At 40.8% G+C, this 20620-nt stretch overlaps 1 protein-coding gene across 5 annotated transcripts in view; it reads right to left on the bottom strand.

Annotated features, from left to right (window-relative positions):
* Window positions 1-20620, bottom strand: part of dnah2 (dynein, axonemal, heavy chain 2) — a 48863-nt gene that overhangs the window by 5414 nt on the left and 22829 nt on the right. For 3 of the 5 annotated variants that reach the window (XM_057858828.1, XM_057858831.1, XM_057858832.1), the window contains 38 exons: window positions 19675-19893; window positions 19453-19570; window positions 19117-19391; window positions 18887-19039; window positions 18644-18796; window positions 15058-15149; window positions 14796-14994; window positions 14486-14710; window positions 14270-14374; window positions 14007-14195; window positions 13850-13935; window positions 13637-13767; window positions 13413-13562; window positions 13173-13340; window positions 12803-13103; window positions 12126-12255; window positions 11904-12043; window positions 11622-11832; window positions 11432-11548; window positions 11208-11349; window positions 10949-11118; window positions 10761-10877; window positions 10531-10695; window positions 10346-10468; window positions 10105-10253; window positions 9153-9219; window positions 8907-9057; window positions 8670-8818; window positions 7759-7892; window positions 7528-7672; window positions 7228-7427; window positions 7016-7142; window positions 6750-6936; window positions 1850-1998; window positions 1572-1755; window positions 1184-1374; window positions 906-1097; window positions 332-516 (listed from right to left, as the gene is read on the bottom strand). In XM_057858828.1, the coding sequence (XP_057714811.1) occupies window positions 332-516; window positions 906-1097; window positions 1184-1374; window positions 1572-1755; window positions 1850-1998; window positions 6750-6936; window positions 7016-7142; window positions 7228-7427; window positions 7528-7672; window positions 7759-7892; window positions 8670-8818; window positions 8907-9057; window positions 9153-9219; window positions 10105-10253; window positions 10346-10468; window positions 10531-10695; window positions 10761-10877; window positions 10949-11118; window positions 11208-11349; window positions 11432-11548; window positions 11622-11832; window positions 11904-12043; window positions 12126-12255; window positions 12803-13103; window positions 13173-13340; window positions 13413-13562; window positions 13637-13767; window positions 13850-13935; window positions 14007-14195; window positions 14270-14374; window positions 14486-14710; window positions 14796-14994; window positions 15058-15149; window positions 18644-18796; window positions 18887-19039; window positions 19117-19391; window positions 19453-19570; window positions 19675-19893 (6089 nt within the window). The remainder of the gene's footprint in view (window positions 1-331; window positions 517-905; window positions 1098-1183; window positions 1375-1571; window positions 1756-1849; window positions 1999-6749; window positions 6937-7015; window positions 7143-7227; window positions 7428-7527; window positions 7673-7758; window positions 7893-8669; window positions 8819-8906; window positions 9058-9152; window positions 9220-10104; window positions 10254-10345; window positions 10469-10530; window positions 10696-10760; window positions 10878-10948; window positions 11119-11207; window positions 11350-11431; window positions 11549-11621; window positions 11833-11903; window positions 12044-12125; window positions 12256-12802; window positions 13104-13172; window positions 13341-13412; window positions 13563-13636; window positions 13768-13849; window positions 13936-14006; window positions 14196-14269; window positions 14375-14485; window positions 14711-14795; window positions 14995-15057; window positions 15150-18643; window positions 18797-18886; window positions 19040-19116; window positions 19392-19452; window positions 19571-19674; window positions 19894-20620) is intronic. The other 2 variants (XM_057858830.1, XM_057858829.1) reach the window with 2 other exon arrangements.

Genomic DNA, 20620 nt, shown 5'->3' with positions numbered 1-20620 from the left:
TGTGAGGGCAAATGTTGTTCTTAATGTTTGATTCACAGTGCCTTGCTCTGCTGGAAGGCCCTGAGTAGACTACTGCAGATGAACATGGCAGTACATGGACTACATAGACTAACTGAACAAAAAAATCTAATGTCCACATACATATAAAGAAAGCAGTGCAGATAAAGAAAATGCTTCATAATCTGGGGAAATGACTGTTCGGTACAAACAGAATTGCCCGCAACAACACAAGAATTAAAGTATGAAGAGTTGAAGAAATACATAGGACGGTGGCAGTGCTACATGAAAACACTCTTCACTTCGTTACTTTGTGGGGCTGCATGTGACTAACTTGAAGGAAGCCTCGGTGACGGCAGCTTCGCAGAAGTAGTCGTTGATGTAGGTGGTGAGAAGGCGTCTGTCCCAGTCATCTGTCACGTGTCCTCCATAGTTAACCTCCGCGATGAGGTACTTGAGGGCGTCCCAGGGTATCTCTTCATACTCGTTCAGGTACAAACTGAGAAGATTCTCGCTCACCTGTACAAGCATGTCATTAGGGATGATGTGAAATCAAGACGGTGATACAGTGGATGACTTAGCACGACTTGCAATTCTGAGATTAAGGGTTAAATTCTGGTTTTACTGTGTGGAGTTTGCATATTTCCCCTGTTTTACTTGTGGATCCCCCCCATCACACACAGAAACATGCATGCTAAATTAACTGAACGCTCCAAATCTTTAACAGTGTGATTGTGAAAGGTTGTTTGACAATATGTGCCCTCTAATAGTTTCCAGCACACCCATTAACCTTGTGAGGATAAATGGTACATAACATGTATGAATGAAATCAAGACAGGTTAAAGTAAACTTTTTAGCACTCCAGGAGCATTACTAGCATTCTTCATTCTTTTACTGACCAAATTTACCTCAAAGTCTGAATTGTTGAATCCATAAATAATGTTCCAGCCCAATTGCAGGAACTTCTTTCTTTCAAGCAGAATGCTGTGAAAAAAACAGAGGGAGAAGAGCAGTTTCCTGTAGATCACTGGCTTGGCACAGCGGGTGAACTGAGCCTCAGTCACCAGGTGGTACAGACGCTTCATGTTGGCTCTCACTCCCTGAGGGCAACATGGTGCAAAAACATGACAAGTGTGTATGCCTACGTGCCTGTGCTTTGGCAGCCATACAGCAATCGAGGCGCTACCTTCGGTGGCTCTGTGGTCATCTTGATGCCTGCCTGTAGAATGTTGATGGGAAACTCTGGATGTGGTGAAGAGCTGAGCCATAATCGAAAGTCTGTGTGGGGCTTCTTCACCTCCAGCTGCTCCACCAGCTTGTCCAACTCAGGCATCCAGGAGAGAGAGAGGTGGCAGTTGGCGAGAAAGACCCAGTGACCTAGGACAGTTCAAACAGAAAACAGAAACGCAGAATAGAACACTATTCTATTTTATCTCTGTTGATTGCCGGGGGGGGTTGAAGGATCCCTTCGTGCAAGCTCTCTGTCACTCTGGTGGTCATACGCGTTTCATAAATTCAATTTTAATGTAAAATGGACACTAGACAACAGGTGGATTCAGAGAGAAAAGACATACCCTTTCTTACTCCCTCTTCGATCATTTTCTTAGCAATGGGCGCTTGGCCCTGACCAAGGGAGAGAGCATGGAATGATTTGCTCATGCCCGTTGTCTCAGCCAGCGTCAGTAGAGCCCCTGTGGGATCCACCCCAGGAGATAAGACAAAAACCAGAGGTGTCAAGCATGTCGATTCGTCCACGACCTAGAAGGACGAGAACAGGGGCAGAGGGCGGCAGTGAGCAAGAGATACAAATGAACTTCTTTTCTTTTTTTTTTTTTTATAAAAACAAACTCACAGCTTTCATGTCGAGAACAGGTGGCTCCACAAAGCGAGGGCCCAGATAGTTTATGATGAAGGTGGTGGCACAAAACAAGACACGGTCAGGGCGCAGGGAACGGACTAAGAGCATTCTTTGGAGCTCGTTGCAACTGTTCTCCCAGTCTCCTGCAGGAGGCACTCTAGTTAGGAATCAACATACTTTTGCTGTTTGCTTCCTATCTTAATAACTACAGTAATCTATATACAGTCATGTGAAAAAATTAGGACACCCCATTAAATATTCAGCTCTCCATAAAGAAATGTTCACATATCAATGTCTGATCTTGTTTGTCTGTATCTCTGGAAAACAATGTGATTTGATTGCAGGTAAACCACAACAATTAACATTGTTTTACTCATAGGACCAAATTTATCAACAAAAATGCATATTCTAACTGAGGAAAAAGTTAGGACACCCACCTAACCACCTTTGGCTGAAATAATTTCAGTGAGACGCTTTTTGTAGCCATCTACCAGTCTTTGACATCAGTCTCAAGAACGTTTGCCCCACTCCGCAACACAGAATACTTTCAGCTGTGAGATGTTTGAGGGGTTTCTTGCATGTAAAGCCCAGTTCAAGTCACCCCACAGCATCTCAATGGGATTAACATCTGGGCTTTGGCTCGGCCATTCCAGGACTCTCTTCCTTTTCAGCCAGTCCTTGGTGGATTTACTGGTATGTTTTGGGTCATTGTAATGTCGCAGGGTCCAGTTTCGCTTCAGCTTTAATTTTTTCACAGATGATCTGACATGTTCCTCAAGCACCCTCTGATACACGATAGAATTCATGGTGGGTTCTATGATGGTGAGCTGGCCAGGTCCTGCTGCAGCAAAGCATCCCAAAACTATGACACTTCCACCTCCATTCTTTACAGTTGGTATGAGATTGTTTTCCTGGAATGCTGTATTGGGGTTTTATGCCAAACATGTCCTCTGTTCTGGTGTCCAACTAATTCAATTTTAGATTCATCCGTCCAAAGAACATTATTTCAGAAGTCCTGGTCTTTGTCTACCTTCACTCTGGCAAACTTCAGTCTGGCCTTCATGTTCTTCTTGGAGAGCAAAGGTTTCCTCCTTTTACACATCCCATTAAGGTTAAACTTGTGAAGTCTCTTTCTGATTGTAGAGGCATGCACTTTCCCATCAACAGTAGCAAGAGCCTGCTGTAGGTCCTGTGATGACATTTTAGGGTTTTTGGAGACATCTTTTAGCATCTTGCAGTCTGCTCTTGGGGGGCACTTGCTTGGATGGCCAGACCTGGGCATGTTGGCAGTTGTTTTGAATGTCTTCCACTTGTAGACTTTTTGTAGACAATGGAATGATTGATTTTATATTCTTTTGAGATCTTTTGAAATCCCTTACCAGACTTATAAGTGTCTACAATATTCTTTCTGACGGCCTCAGACAGCTCCTTTAATATCACCATGGTGTTTTCTCATACTTCAACAGTCCGTCACTGTTGAAATTATTCTGCGCTGAGGAGTGGGGCAAACTTTCTTCAGACCGATGTAAAAGACGGGTAGATGGCTACAAAACGCGTCTCATTGAAGTTATTTCAGCCAAATGGGTTAACACTAGCTATTAGGTGGTAGTGTGTCCTAACTTTTTCCTCAGTTAGAATATGCATTTTTGTTGATAAATTTAGTTCAATGAGTAAAACAATGTTAATTTTTGTTGTTTACCTGCAATTAAATCCCATTCTTTTCCAGAGACAAAGAAAAACAAGATCAGAGATTGATATGTGAACACTTCTTAGTAAAGAACTGAACATTTAATGGGGTGTCCTAATTTTTTCACATGACTGTAGGTCTACAAGGTCAAATAATAGCTCATATCTTAAGTGACCTTTATATATATTAGAGCTGAAACGAATACTCGAGCAACTCGAGTTTAAAAATTGATCCGAGTAATTCTATTCACCTCGAGTAATCGTTTATTTTGACAGCTCTAAGCATCACGTTTTGCTCGGACTACTTTTCATGCGGGACAACGCGCTGATGTCACGTGCGTAGAGGAAGAAGCAAAAAAAAAAATAACTTACTGCAGCCGAAAGCCGCTACAAACGACGCCGACGTTGCTAAATACCAGCCCGCACATGCTAGTTAGTTGCAGGTAGCGTCTGATGAGTCTCATAGAGATCACATGTATGTTGAACTACAGTGCCTTGCAAAAGTATTCGGCCCCCTTGAATCTTGCAACCTTTCGCCACATTTCAGGCTTCAAACATAAAGATATGAAATTTAATTTTTTTGTCAAGAATCAACAACAAGTGGGACACAATCGTGAAGTGGAACAACATTTATTGGATAATTTAAACTTTTTTAACAAATAAAAAACTGAAAAGTGGGGCGTGCAATATTATTCGGCCCCTTTACTTTCAGTGCGGTAAACTCACTCCAGAAGTTCAGTGAGCATCTCTGAATGATCCAATGTTGTCCTAAATGACCGATGATGATAAATAGAATCCACCTGTGTGTAATCAAGTCTCCGTATAAATGCACCTGCTCTGTGATAGTCTCAGGGTTCTGTTTAAAGTGCAGAGAGTATTATGAAAACCAAGGAACACACCAGGCAGGTCCGAGATACTGTTGTGGAGAAGTTCAAAGCCGGATTTGGATACAAAAAGATTTCCCAAGTTTTAAACATCTCAAGGAGCACTGTGCAAGCCATCATATTGAAATGGAAGGAGCATCAGACCACTGCAAATCTACCAAGACCCGGCCGTCCTTCCAAACTTTCTTCTCAAACAAGGAGAAAACTGATCAGAGATGCAGCCAAGAGGCCCATGATCACTCTGGATGAACTGCAGAGATCTACAGCTGAGGTGGGAGAGTCTGTCCATAGGACAACAATCAGTCGTGCACTGCACAAATCTGGCCTTTATGGAAGAGTGGCAAGAAGAAAGCCATTTCTCAAAGATATCCATAAAAAGTCTCATTTAAAGTTTGCCACAAGCCACCTGGGAGACACACCAAACATGTGGAAGAAGGTGCTCTGGTCAGATGAAACCAAAATTGAACTTTTTGGCCACAATGCAAAACGATATGTTTGGCGTAAAAGCAACACAGCTCATCACCCTGAACACACCATCCCCACTGTCAAACATGGTGGTGGCAGCATCATGGTTTGGGCCTGCTTTTCTTCAGCAGGGACAGGGAAGATGGTTAAAACTGACGGGAAGATGGATGCAGCCAAATACAGGAACATTCTGGAAGAAAACCTGTTGGTATCTGCACAAGACCTGAGACTGGGACGGAGATTTATCTTCCAACAGGACAATGATCCAAAACATAAAGCCAAATCTACAATGGAATGGTTCAAAAATAAACGTATCCAGGTGTTAGAATGGCCAAGTCAAAGTCCAGACCTGAATCCAATTGAGAATCTGTGGAAAGAGCTGAAGACTGCTGTTCACAAACACTCTCCATCCAACCTCACTGAGCTCGAGCTGTTTTGCAAGGAAGAATGGGCAAGAATGTCAGTCTCTCGATGTGCAAAACTGATAGAAACATACCCCAAGCGACTTGCAGCTGTAATTGGAGCAAAAGGTGGCGCTACAAAGTATTAACGCAAGGGGGCCGAATAATATTGCACGCCCCACTTTTCAGTTTCTTATTTGTTAAAAAAGTTTAAATTATCCAATAAATTTTGTTCCACTTCACGATTGTGTCCCACTTGTTGTTGATTCTTGACAAAAAATTAAAATTTTATATCTTTATGTCTGAAGCCTGAAATGTGGCGAAAGGTTGCAAGGTTCAAGGGGGCCGAATACTTTTGCAAGGCACTGTAGATGCTGAAATGACAGACTAGGCCGCGTCTGGGCAGCGTTAGCAAACAGCCAACATCTTAAAGCAGTAGAGCGCTAAGTGCTAATAAAGAGCGCTAAGCGCTAATAAATAAGATTAACGTTACTGTCACTACTAGCTCACGTAACGTTAGCCCTGCGGAGGGCTAGGTTTCTATTAATTAAGACCACTTTCGATGCGTGGCTAACGTGTCTTACATACAGGCTTTAACATAACATAGCGTTGTGGAGTGATGAGGGTGTCAAATAAAAACTCAATAATGCTAACTATCAATTTTAGCTCAGTCGTCATTGCTGGATAAAACACCAAGTAGCACTAGTCCCTAATGTGCTCCAATACAGCCTGTATCATACATTTATTTTGAACACTGCAAAAACTCAACATCCTATCAGGATTTACAGTTTAGACTAACTTAAAACTTATCTAGAACTTAAAAATGGCTTGACACAAATAGAAATTCAATTGAAAAACGTGGGAAAAAATCCCAACTTTTAAGTGATGTGTGTTATCATATATATATATATATACTTTTTAAAAATACGATCTAAAGGTTTTTTTAGTGAAAGCAGTGAATTAGTCTTTTTTTAAAAATTCTAGTTACATCTGAGATGCAATTGTTGGCTGTTTTCAACAATATACATAAAAAATAAAGACATTGATTGACTGAAAATGATGAAATGTCTTGTTTTCTCATGTATATTTATAATTGCTCTTCACCTAAAAATATATTTGTTTTATCCGAATACTCGATTAATCGATAGAATTTTCAGTCGATTACTCGATTACTAAAATATTCGATAGCTGCAGCCCTAATATATATATATATAGCCTTCATCACTAGAATGTCTTAATAAATTTCAGTTTACTCTTGGTATCTCAAGGGAATGCTGTATAAGCAACAAACTTGCTGACTAAACGGTGGTCTTGGCTGGTTACTGCCAAGCAAGGAATTGCACGGTGCCTGGATTGTGAAATTAGCACGTTAACAGCATAGCTTTGCTGCCATGAAAGTTAAACCAATACATCCTAAAATTGATGTACTGTTAATAATTAGCATTATAATGCACAAACCTGGTAGCGTTGACTTCTCAGGTTCCGCACTGGTGAACCAAAGCTTCCAGTCCCGCGGATACTTTTCAAATGAGGCCATGATCCCATGAAAGTTTGGCAGTTTATCTAATTCTGTGATATTGTCCCAGCTGGAATCCACAAGCCAACTACTACAAGGGTTTTCCATCTGAGCCCGCTTATCAAGAACCTGGAAACAAAAATGGTAGGCTTACATACTCATACAAAGAGTATACAAATCACTCAGCCTCTGAACTGCCTTTTCGTACAATTCCGCCACGGAGGAAGAAACTATACTCATCCATGTTGAGTGTGCCAGCGACCTCGAGGATTTTCGCACACATTTGGAAACTGAAGAGAAGTTTGTGCATCTCAAACAGACCCCGGCATGCATACCTACAAAGAATCAAGTCAAAGAAATGTATGCAGTTTTTGCGTAAGGTACATGCGGAATTCACAGACCAATCCTTGTAACTCTTACTTGTACACTGCATATGTGTGGTAGTCATTCAAGTTGACTATTCGTTCTTCCAGCTTTAGGCTGCTCTTGCTTTTCTCAATGCTTAGGTTGAACAGGTTAATGTACGCATCCAGTGAGAACTGGTACATTGGATCAATGCGGCCCATGTCATTTAAGATAAAGAAGAGGATGGAGGCTCGCTGAGCACATGCACGGTAGCCCTGTCAAAAACAAAACAATTTTTGCTCAGACCAAAATCAGAAATGAATTCATTTCATTACAAAAACTGTAAACTCTGTGGATTGATGCTTTGTATCAGACCTCTCGAGCAGTGTCGATCTGTATTTCGGTCACTTCGCTGGTCTCCAGCTGCTCTGACACCTCAGTGGCTGTCACTTTGGACGTTTGCAAGGTGTTCACTAGCTGCACGTCGTCAAGCAGAGAGCCACTTGCCTCATTTAGCAGCCTGAAACAATAAAAGGCAAGTGGGGGTAAGCCATTCAATTCAAACAAAAGCATTTGGAAAACAGGAGAAAAAGCATACATATTCACCTGAGTATCTCATCCTCCAGCTCCTGTAGGCTTCTCTTTCCAGAAGCAATGCTCATCACCAAGTTGTCTTTTTGTTCTTCCAGGTCTGGTCGTTCCTTACGCACCACAATACCTAGGAGTTGGGCTTCAAGACCCTGTCAGTGACATGCACACACAAAGCATAGGGAAGAGGACATACACTGAAATTTGAACGACAGTCATTATGTAAGACTATTAGGGCTGCCAAACGATTAAAATTTTTAATCGAGTTAATTACAGCTTAAAAATTAATTAATCATAATTAATCGCAATTCAAACCATCTCTAAAATACACCATATTTTTCTGTAAATTATTGTTGGAATGGAAAGATAAGATTCAAGACGGATATATACATTCAACATATGGTACATAAGTACTGTATTAGTTTATTATAACAATAAATCAACAAGATGGCATTAACATTATTAACATTCTCTTAAAGCGATCCATGGATAGAAAGACATGTAGTTCTTAAAAGATAAATGTTAGTACAAATTATAGAAATGTTATATTAAAACCCCTCTTAATGTTTTCGTTTTATTAAAATCTGTAAAATTTTCAATCAAAAAATAAATTAATAGCTCGCCGTTGTTGATGTCAATAATTACACCATGCTCACTCATGGTGCTGAAAGCCATTAAATCAGTTGGACCCAAGCGCCAGCAGAGGGCGCCAAACACCAAAAACCAAGTAACAAGCAGACGTTACACTCTGCTGTCATTTTAATCTGTTTGATCAGGGCATGTGCGTTAATTGCGTCAAATATTTTAACGTGATTAATTTTAAAAATTAATTACCGCCCGTTAACGCAATAATTTTGACAGCCCTAAAGACTGTACAATACAATTTTGGAAAAAATAATAGTTTATGTCATCTTGTAATAGACAAAGACCTGCTCCTTGACAGCAAAATTGACAATCGTGGTCTTCGTGGAAATCTCTGGTGTGTAGTGAGGATTTGACAGTTTGGTAGTGATGTAGAAACGGAATTCCGGACTATACTCCAACTCCTTGTCACCCAACTTCATCAATAGCCTGCCACCTGGGAACAGAGTAAAATTTACTTTGAAAAATTGAAATTCATTCCACGCGGAAGGGTGCGTGTATGTTTCTTCGTGTCTATGTGTGACCTATTCGTGTCAGGGACTTGTTGAGAACTGGGTTGAGAGCCGGGTCCAAGTCCTCCTGGACATTTTGTAGCAAGACAGGATTCCCAAACTGGATGGCATGCTCCATTATAAGCATGTAGTCTGGCATCTGAAAGTCTATTAATTTCAAGCCCTGTGCACATTCACATACAATTACTTAGTTAGTCAATTTGATCTGTTTTTTGTTTTGTTTTTTAATTATACAGTAGCTGATGAGACATAACTAACTTTGGCTGTCTCCATTTTCTTGATCCATTTCAGAGCTTGGCCTTGTGGGTCCACCATCAGCGGCCATCTAGACGCCAACAAAAAACACCATGATTTATAGTTTTTATTGAGCACCAATTACAGCCACAAAAACCTGTCCAAGTGTTGCTGCATGGTTTATGTTAATATTTGTTGCTTAAAGAGCTGTAACTCTACTATAGATGTAATTTTCCGCTTGCATTAGCACGTCAATGAATTTTTCCTTTTTTTGTTGTTGTTGGCCTTAGTTGTTAAACTAGAAGACTTAATGGCTAAGATGACAATTTGTTTGAAACATTCAACAAAGCATTCTCTTTGTTTCATGTTTAGATTGACAATTAACTTTAACTAGGCGTGACAATGAACATTATTAAGTCTGTTTTTTTGTTTTGTTTTGTTTTTTTTTAGATGAATTGTAGTCCCTTAATGAATTGTAGTCCCTTAACTGATATAAGAGATAATAACATTTATTAAATAAGAATAAATAAATACAATAAGAATATTGAATAAATTAAAATTAAATAATTAAGAGGATAATCTTTCAAATACAAGACTAGACAAATATTACAACACCTGATATTAATGATTATTTTCAGTTTGATTGATGTAATAAAATTGTACAATACTGCTCTGGGAACCATATACTGTATATTCTTTTCAGTTGACCACTGGAGGTACACTCTAAGTTCACTGCCACCATAGAGCATCTCAAGTTTGCACTCACAAGACAATGAAAAAATCAAATCACTCGTATTACAAAGCATGACTGTGTCCAAATTGTGTGTAAATGCTGAGAGAGAAACAAATTAAATACAGTACATGTACGAAGAGGGTTTTTTTATGAATACATGAATGCATAGCATTATTTGCAATTTTGCTAGCATCCAGCATACATTCATCAGCATTCATTCCTACAGCTTGTCTAAGTTCTGACCTGTTTCCACGGGTGACGATTACACCGTTCTCAGTAGAGAAAGCATCAGACGGCAAGCCTTGAATGTTCCAGTCCCTCACTGCTGTAGGGTCGGAGAGGAAAGTGGCAAAACTAAAACCTGGGGTGCACGGGATATCTTCAGTCTGGACCTGAAAGATTGAGTAGATGTCAAAAATGGACACAAAAGTGTTTTAAAAGTGTTACCTAATCAATAACAAGCCGAATACAATGTTGGTCTTACTGCTTTCATCCAGATTTCAAGCAGCTCCACTCTATAATTAGAAAGGAAGGGCCCCATATAGGAGAGAAATGATGCCGCGAGCAAACAGTCTCCAACCAGGTAGCCCATGTTCTTTTCAAGACCCTGAAACACACAATATTATAGTACAACTTCCTTACAATATGCGTGCATTTGCTGCTTCCTACCTTAACAGTCTCCTCCCAACGGACACCCTCCCCGGCCAGACCTTTCACCAGTTTGTCAGCTCGATCCAGTTTTACCTCCATCTCGTCTGACTTCCTCTTCAATTCCTCCTTGGTGGCAACTTTTTCTGCATACTGTTTGTTCAGCCGTGACAATGTGTCCGCCACCTACATACAACCCACAACCTTGACCTTAGCTGTTCTTCAATGTATAGTTTAGTAAAAGGCAGTACCTCTTTCAATTTGCTCTCAGATTCGAACAGTTCGGCTTGCTTCCCAGCGAGTTGGGCCTCGGCGGCATTAAGCAGCTCCCGCTTTGGCTCCACCACCCTGAAGACACATCCGTAGACCTGTAACAGTTCAACACATCTCCGTGTTGAGTTCTGTCTAATGTTATCGTTGTAGGGCGACAGAACCATACCTCCATGGCCCTGACCCACATACAGAGCGACTTTGCAGCCAGAGACACTTTGCCAATGATTTCCGGCATGAAGTCAGGCTGTCTGCAGTAGTTGCCGATCCTCTTTAACACACGGTCCGATATGTTTTCCTTGTCAAAGTTGATCAGGGTTTTGATGAAGTTGGCCTCACCTGCCACAAATATTTGAAGTTTACCCGACCTGCATATTTTTATTTGTATTTCTCATGTTAACATTCAATAACCGGATGTCCTTATTCACCAAGTTGTCTCTTGGCTTCTGCCCAAGTTGGCTCCTTGTTGAGAAGGGTCATGACTGCCTGCATCACTTTCTCTACCAGAGCAGGCGGACGGCCATAGGACTTAATCTCTGTCATGTCCTTTTTGTTCAGAGACTCCAAAGCCTTTGTTGTGAGGGAAAATGGTTCAAATTAAAGGAAAGGCGGAATCTAGTGGCCTAAAAAACATGCGCCAGGTCAGCTATACCTTGGTGGCCTCATCCAGGGCTGGCAGAGCTTCATCTAGCTCTTTTAATGCAGCGGCCGCCAGGGCTTTGCATTGAGACTCCTCCGCTGAAATTTTCTCCTTTTTGGCACTCACCGTCTATTCACAAAACCACACGCACTGTTCTTATTTGCTTTCAGCACTGCACAGGAATCTGTTTTTGGTATCCTACCTTTTGCTGCGTGTCAGCCTCCCTCGTCTGCTGTACTATGACAGTCAGGTACTCGTCACATTCCTTCTGGTAGTCGGCCACCTGTTTGTTAGCCTCCTCTAGCTGCACGGTCATGGCAGCCACCTTCTCGCCTGTGTCGCTGATCTTGAAAAGTCCATTTCGCAGCTTGCTCACCTGCTCGCCCAGTACTGAGCGCTTCTCTGCCAAAAGCCTAAACAAATAAAGGCAAAAATTCACAGGTCAAAAAGCCAATAAATAGAACGCCTCAGTTATAGTCCTCACTTCTTATAGCCAGACACTAGCTCCAGATAGTTGGTAGGTGTGACATAATTATGTCTTTTCAGCTCCACCTTCATCTTCTCTGAGCAGGTCACCACTGACTGGTGTGTAGTCACAAAGATGGATGCCACCTTGGTCTTGCCCTGCAATGTCATGAACCAAGGATCATTATTTTGTTCAGCCAATGAACATAACACAGATTTTGTATTAATGTGTGTGCCTCACTCCCTCAGATCCGAGATCTAATCCCGCCAAATAACGCTCAGCCACTTCTAGCAGTGCATCCTTGGGCCACTCACAGAACCAGTCTATGGTTGTGCAGTTCACAAGTGCCGGATACTGCAGGATACGGTTTCTGTATGATAATGACATTAGCAGATATAATCTATAATCCAGCAAATTTCGGAGACAGACGATGACTATGGGTAGGAATTTCTGGGTACTTTCCGATACGATTTGTGATACAAGGCTCATGATAACGATTATCTCACGATGTGGGGATATGACAATTATCGGTACATGTTTTAGAAAATCAATCATGCAATATTCTACGACACAACTATTAAACAGAAAAACAAACTATTTCTAAATGGAAAAATAAACAATGATTATTTTTTTTTGAAGACAATCTCAAAAACATTTGCTTTCCTCACAATGAGAATATTTCAGTGCAAAATTTATATAAATAAATACAGCAACATTCTTGTAAACAAATGAGTTTCTTTTGCAACTCATTTTCTGTCAATAGCAGTGATAGACGTCCAATTCATTTAAACTGGAAGGACTGGCTTTGAATACTCATACACTGTATGAGCATTTGCTCATTCGCCCTTCCCAATCAAATGAATTGGATGTCTATTGCCGCCAATGATTTGAAGACGAGGGATACAGAGTTAAGGTACCTGAAGGGGTCTCCCACTGGACTCATGCAGAGAACAACATGCAGGTTGCTCCTGACTCGCTCGATTAAAAAGCTGAATAAAGAATTTGGGGTCTCCAACACATTCTCCTTCCTGGCAGAGTCGGACAAGGCGTTGCAAATCTCTACAAACTCATCAGGCTTATAGAGGTTGGGGACTTCTCCAGAGCTCAAGATATTGTTGATGTCCTCCAGGAAGGATTCGACCACAATCTGGGTATCGTTGAACAGGAAAACAGTGGGCCTGTTGTCCACACCAGTCTGACGGTACAGTTTCTTAATGTCTGCAATATGATGAGAAAACTCCTTAGGATGTTTGAGAGGACGTGCGGAGCCTTTCTGTGTCAGCTTACCTTCTCTGAACTCGAGCTTGCGGTACTGTTTGGTGATTTCCACCTCAAACACCCTGTAGTCACAAATGGATGCGGCCATTCTTGACAAACTCTGTCGTCCCGAGCCCCCGATGCCCACCAGCAGCATGTTGCCTCTTGGCTGGCTGATAACACGAACCACTCGGGTTACTGTGAATGTGGCAGAGAAAGCGTGTCAGACAATCTTACAATGGCAGGTCGAGGCATTCTTTGTTTCCTCACTATGTTCGATGGCGTCTCGAAAGAGCACTAGGTTCATGGGCACGACACCAGGTGTTGTGTTATATTCCTCAAGGTGGGTCTCCATGAACTTCTTGAGACTCGACATGTCCAAAATGTCTTCATACACCTCTGAATCACCCAGGAAATCACCTGGCACACAACATAGCAATCTCAGTCAATGCTACCATAACATAACTGTTTGCATGTGCGCTGCACTCATTTACCAAATACTGGGGGCTGTTTTTCAGGGCAGATGTTGTGGAAAACAAGATCAAAGTGGGAGGCCATTTTCCCCCCCAATATTGTGATAAAGGCATTCATGTCACTGTAGTCGATAAGTCGGTCAGAGAAAACCCTAAAACATATCAAAAGACAAAGGATACCATACAAAGTATTGCCAGTTAAATCTCTTGTGTTAAAATGAATCACTGTAGTACCTGAAGCACTCGTGGATCCACAGTCTAACCATGTTGACTTTACTATCATGAAACTCTGGATGTGCTCTCAGCAGACCCTGAAACACCTTCAAACACAGAAAAACATAAATTAGATACATGCTTGCTTTGTAGAAATCAGTCCAACAAAAGTACATACCTTGGAGATATCCCTGAGATTAAATAGGTAGTGTGTCTTGGCCGGTGTGGGGAGAAAACGTGTAATAACGGAATAATATAGCTCCAAAGTAGCCTGGGTTAGAAGATCTCCGAATGGCTTGACATCCTCCTTAAAAACTTGAAGCTTCTGGTTAATCATTGTGCTGAAGATGCGTTTAATTGTGGAGTCCTGAAGGAACAATTTGCCTCAATTTTGAGCAGGCAGTAAGGAATGCAAACTTAAAGCAAGGATATGGGACCTACATTGGGGAACGTCATGTTGATGAGGTTGAAACGACTTTGCAAGCGGTCAGAAATGTGAGTTCTTCCTCCACCAGGGGGTCCCATGGACGCCAACAGGGACATTTTCTAAAAGTTGCAAGCAGAAATCACATGTATTTTTTATATATGTGTATTTGCAAAGTGCAGAAGGCATGATTTAGCTTTTGTGCAAGGAACACGGCATCTGCCTTTTCTCACATTAACATAAGTTGTTGTCTGCTTCTGACGGTCAAACCAAAAGCCGTAGTCGATCCAGAGGCGAATCAGCTCCAGTGGCGGCTGTGAGCCAAATAGGTCGTGCGCTGGCATGTTGAGATCATCCAGGTAACAGAGCATGTCTTTGCCCCCTATGGGCACATATACCCCTTTGGTCCTCTTCTCTAAACGGCTCTCCACAATGGCCTGGATATTGTTTGAGGTGGTCTAATGTTGAACGTAAACAAAATTAGGGAGTCAGAATAGAAGTAGCCTTCATATTGACATTTTTGCAATGTCCTTTAGCACTAACCTGTGAAGACATATTGATTGTGAGCGTTGTCCACTTGCCAGTGTCCAGGCTATGCAGGACCCCATGGACCACTGAGGTCTTCCCGGTGCCAACCGGTCCAGTGAGGAGTACTGGGTACTGAGCATTCACCATTGCTGTTACCAAGAAGTTGTAACGAACCGTATCCACTGTCGGAACCATGATCTTGTAAAATGGTGCGCTAGAAGAGAGAGAACATTTTAAAAATGCTTTTCCCGCTACCAAATGCCATCTTGTTACTCACTTGAGGTTAAAGCGCCACCCCTTTGGCAGTTTATTTTCAAATGGAGCCCAGGCTTTGTTCTCCATGCTTACATAGTACTCATATACGGTGTCCTTAAAGATGGAAAATGGAAATGAGAAATTTAACAACTGTGATGCTTATTGGATATAATATTTCTGTACTAACAATTAGTGTGCCTACTTCTTGGTAATCACAACAGGCTCTTAAATGTGATCCTTGAGATCAAGTTTAATTCTTCTGATTAACACATACGTAATTCAAAATATTTGAATAAATGAAAATACCATTAATCTGTTGCAGTAGCCTCCCCTGCAAGAAAATAAAACACAAAAAAATGAAGGGTGACCCCCCCCCCAAAAAAAATTCCAATCAAACCAAGAGTGATTGAAAAAAAAAACCCACTTTATTTATAGCAATTGAAACCTTAGCCCATGCCACTGAAGAACCAATTATTGCATTAGTTTGAAATTTAAACCGTTAAATGGCATCCTCCTGTATGAATGCATTCTTGAAATCTGCTGTTGACCACTGTTGAAAAAAAAAGGGAATTTTTAAATAGTGTTAGGATTTGTTTGTTTCCTTCTAGTGTGGTTTGTCCCCATGATTACCCATTAATTTCACATATTGATTTCATCTGCTTCCTCTTGTATCACCCACCTATGCCTTATTGTGCCGTTACCCATTGTCTGTGTATATAAGACCCCTGATTTTGTTGAGCAAGTAAACACCATTTCAGTAACCATGGTGAATTATGGATTAGATTCACAGTATACCAACTGAGATTATGCAGCAGTCAATGAGGAATCTCAACAGTAGATTTCAACAATGCATTCGTACAGGAGGATATCATTTAAAGGAGGTTTTTAAAATGAATCACTTACTAGGGATAAAATATTTTTCTTCCATCACTCTATTTTATTGAATTGTTAAAACGTTCCCGTTTCTTTTGGGTCACCCTGTACTATGGAATTTTAAATTGAGAAAAAAAAGGTATTATACTCTTAAAAGTAATGACATGACTATTTAGAACTAAAAATAATCCAGTTTTTATTCATACTAAAAACCACCAATACAAAATTTGCTGCTCATTTGGTGTTTATGCCTTAGCTACCTGGAGGAAGTTTATGGAGGTATAGACCCTACCCACGTGACGTCACAACTCCGCCCTCCTGACTGGTGCCGCCCAATTGTCCGTCAACACATCGTGTTTACCTGTTACGGCTACGTACATTCCTCCTATTTACGGCGTGTTTTTCTGCTCGTTAACATTAATAATCAAAATGGTGAAGAAGTGTGTGGCGGTCGGTTGCAATAACAGAGAAGATAGACGGAGAGACTTGAAGTTCTACCGGATTCCGAGAGACCCGGAGAGGAGAGAGCGAGATGGGCTGCTGCAATTCGACGAGAAAACTGGGCTCCAAACGATTACCACAGATTATGTAGTAGTCATTTTATATCTGGTAATATGCATTTATTATATATTTAGAGGGTTTTGGGCTGACAACCACAATCAAGATCATTGCTAGGCTAATCGCCGACAACATACACGTATGTATGTAGTGAGAGTGCTATCGCTAAACCATATAAACATTAAAAGCCCTAGCTCCATTGACAAATGACATGAAATACATTAGACTTGACAGTGGATGTTAGCAAGAACAAAAGATTTTAACTCACCTTTCCAAGCACAAGATAGATTCCTGCCGAATTTTCGTGGACGAGGACCTGTTTCACCCAACCAGCAACGAAGTATTTATAAGCCTCCAAGCTCTTAAAGTTTTTCAAACTTTCGTGAGAATAGGCTGATTTTGTGTGGACAAGATAGTTGTAAATATCAGGGTAACTAGCAGATGTTAGGCAAATATGGCGAAGACCGGGTCGAAAAACATCGATTTAGGCATCAAATATGGATCTGGCGAATGGATAAACTGAAGCTTTTCCACATAACGCCTTTTATGCAACGCATCAAGTGAGTTTACGGCATCCGAAAGCACCGGGTCTGCCATGAAATGCATTATAAATTGCTCGATCAATTGAGACCATTGATAATAAAGATACAAAATGACGGACAAGGGGGCGGAACAATACAGCGATCACGTGATTTTGTGACGTCGGTGGGGAGGGTCTATACACAGGGGTGAAAGTGGGCCAGAACGGTCAGGAACGCAGTTCCGGTATAAGATTCAGGGCCAGAATGCAGTTCCGGTATAAGATTCAGGGCCAGAATGCTGTTCCGGTATAAGAATCAGGGCCGGAATCATGTTCCGGAACACGGTGCTTTGATTCCGAAAATATGACTGCAACTGTCAAAATGCTATGTAAAAAAAAAATGCTAAGCTGCCACACATGCATTTCATCTCCAAGAAGAAAACAATCTACCAACATCAGATTTACATACACAAGTGTTAACAACAAGCATAATAAAGTGCTTGTGTAGCGTAATCCGTTTCCACCGATATTTATTCATTTTATTCCACGGAGGCATGGAGGTGATAGCTGCTGCAGTTATCTGAGTCTGACGATAATGAGTCACGTCAATGTGTGAATGCACGCAGCAAAGCAAAACGCCTGGACTCATTTATCCGTTCAATTGGCTGACACCTGACATGTGCTCAGCAGAGATAGTTAGCTCTGATTGGTTCAAATGTGCATGTTTTCTGGAACAGCAAAAAAAAAAAAAAAAAAAAAGGTTGTTGAATTGATGCGACAAAAAAAGGGCAATACAACATAAAATAGATCAAATCTTTAAAAGCAAGGAAAGAGTTGAGGAGGCTTATTTATCATATTTAGTTTTATTTGCTCTGATGGGGAGGTTCTGAACATCTTAGCTGTCAATTTGCACTTTGGACTTATATTTGTTCATTTATGTTAGGCTACTTATTCATTTCCTTCTGATTTAGAAAAATCAATGTTTGCGGCATCTTCAAAATATATTCCATTTAACTCTGCATAATATAAGTCATTTGTACTTATTTTTCTGAATGTATGTTACTTATATTTTAATTATTATATATATATAAAAAAAAGTAAATGTTTACATTAATTTCAACTTTAACATACATCCTATGTTCTTAAGTAGTTAAAATTGAGATTTGGCATTTAGTATGCAAGGAAATGTGGGAAAATAAAAATTAGGAGATGGAGGTTGGGGTTATTGCTGTTTTTGTTAACTTTTATTTTGCAAATCATTGAAAAAAAAATCAATTTTCAATTAAAATCAGTTTTTATGCGTTATAGAAATAACTGCGTTAACAGTTTTCTTTGCATTTCAGTAGTTTAAGAGGTTGACCCCCCAACAAAAAAACAAAACAAAAACAAAAAATTCTGGCTCCTTGGCGACCTTCATGTCGGGGAGATCCGGCAAGAAATTCTAGCCACTTTCACCCCTGAGTATACACATACACCTTTACGATTGTCAGGAGATGGAGACTAACTGTGAACAGTGGGGAGCGACCCCCCAAAAAAATCCAACCCAAAATATTCATTTTCCCCTGGTTGACAGGTAAAAAGAAAATGTAGTTCGCTATTAATCATTTTGATGTTTGTGAAAATTGATTGATCACTGATGTCATGCTCTAACTTGGACCTTGATGGGAAAGGTGCCATCCACCTCCCGCAGGAAGTTATCCATTCTCTTTCGCCCATCTTCATTGACAGAGGCACAAATTGACCAAATGAGGCTGAAGGTAAACCAGAGCTCCACGACCCGACCCAGGTTTTCTGCATCAGATATGTTGACCTGAAGATGAGATTGGAATGCTTACCTCGTTTTACAAAATGAGAGTGGGTATATTAAATACAGCCCTCAATGTGTGATACAATGGTTAACCTTTTTTCTGGTCAGAGCGTCATATAGGCGGCAAAGTGAGACAATGCCATTGAGTTCAGTAATGGGGATCAACTCCTTACAGTTTTTCTTCTTGAAGTTCAGGGTTTTTTCAATGAAATTGTCAAACAAAGGTGCTAAATGTGCCACCTCGGCCTGTGGACACAGCATATTTTTTCAAATTGACTTTGCGATTTTGTTTCAAAGCTTAAAATGAAGACCATGTTGCATACCTTTTGCCGTTTCTCGAGCCAGGACTTGACAAAGGGCTTCCATCCGAGGTCGACGTAATCGTTGTAGACCATTCCGCAGCGGGACACTGTTGCAGGGGAAGCCTGTGCCAGGTTCTCCACTTCAAAGAGCAGAGACACCTGCTCGGGCATGGAAATTCTCTCACCGTTGATGAGCGTAAGCACCTTGTTGTCGTCCATTACAGAGTTCATGCTCTCTATCCACAGCGTGTCCACTGGCCCATCAAATATAATCCACTTCTCATCTGGTTTCTCATCTACAAAGAAGTTCCAACTTAATAATGATACAAAAGAATGTCTCAGTTTTCTCCCTTTTACCTGCACAAGCGATTCTCATAACGGAAGAGAGGACTCCATCAGACCACTCATTGGTTGAGAGGTCATTCTCACCATACAATTCTCCCAGACTCATGGCTTTGGGGTTCAAAGGATAATCCTTTTACGTCACAAAAGCATGTGCCAAAAAACAATAAACCAGCACAGAATGGTCATCACAGTTTTAAGACATTACATCAAGAAGAAATTAAAAAAAAAAAAAACCTGCACAAGCTCGTAGCCAGGCTCGTCTTTGTTGTGCATCGCAATGAGGGCATTTTTCAGAGTTTTCCACGTCACAGTCTTCCCGCAGCCCGTCTTACCCACCAACATCGACGAGTGTCGGGAGTTTTTGGTCTCGTACATTTGGATGACTTTGGTCAATGTGAAAGGAGTGACCTGTAGGCCTTTCTGACGAAGTTCCACCTGGATGGCTTCCTTGAGCTTAAAGAGAAATGGCAGCATAACAACTATTTTGAGCAAAGTTGCATTTTAAGCCTTTCATGCACAAATCATGACTTTTTTTTTTACCCTTACGAGGCACTTATTTAACTCATTGGGTGCCATTGACAGCGATATACAGTACGTGATTAGAAGGGGCAAATGAAAGAAGCTGCCATCAATGGCACTGAAAGATGAGCATTCACAGCCAGTCCCCACAGTTTAAATCAATTGGAAGTCTATCTCCATCAATGGCATCCAAAGAATGCTATTAAAAAAATCTAATTTAGAGTGTTACTTGAGGCCATAACCATAGTGTATTTCTGTTTTTCTTCATTTTATTTTAATTAATTTAGACTTTTATTCACATTGTATTATTTCATTCATTTACTCATAATTACATAAATGTAATATAAATAACGCAATAATTAAGTATATACAGTGCCTTGCAAAAGTATTCGGCCCCCTTGAACCTTGCAACCTTTCGCCACATTTCAGGCTTCAAACATAAAGATATAAAATTTTAATTTTTTGTCAAGAATCAACAACAAGTGGGACACAGTCGTGAAGTGGAACAAAATTTATTGGATGATTTAAACTTTTTTAACAAATAAAAAACTGAAAAGTGGGGCGTGCAATATTATTCGGCCCCCTTGCGTTAATACTTTGTAGCGCCACCTTTTGCTCCAATTACAGCTGCAGGTCGCTTGGGGTATGTTTCGATCAGTTT

The sequence above is a fragment of the Corythoichthys intestinalis genome, chromosome 15 (assembly GCF_030265065.1).
Source record: "Corythoichthys intestinalis isolate RoL2023-P3 chromosome 15, ASM3026506v1, whole genome shotgun sequence".
NCBI lineage: Eukaryota > Metazoa > Chordata > Actinopteri > Syngnathiformes > Syngnathidae > Corythoichthys > Corythoichthys intestinalis.
This window is presented reverse-complemented; position numbering and strand designations above follow the sequence as displayed.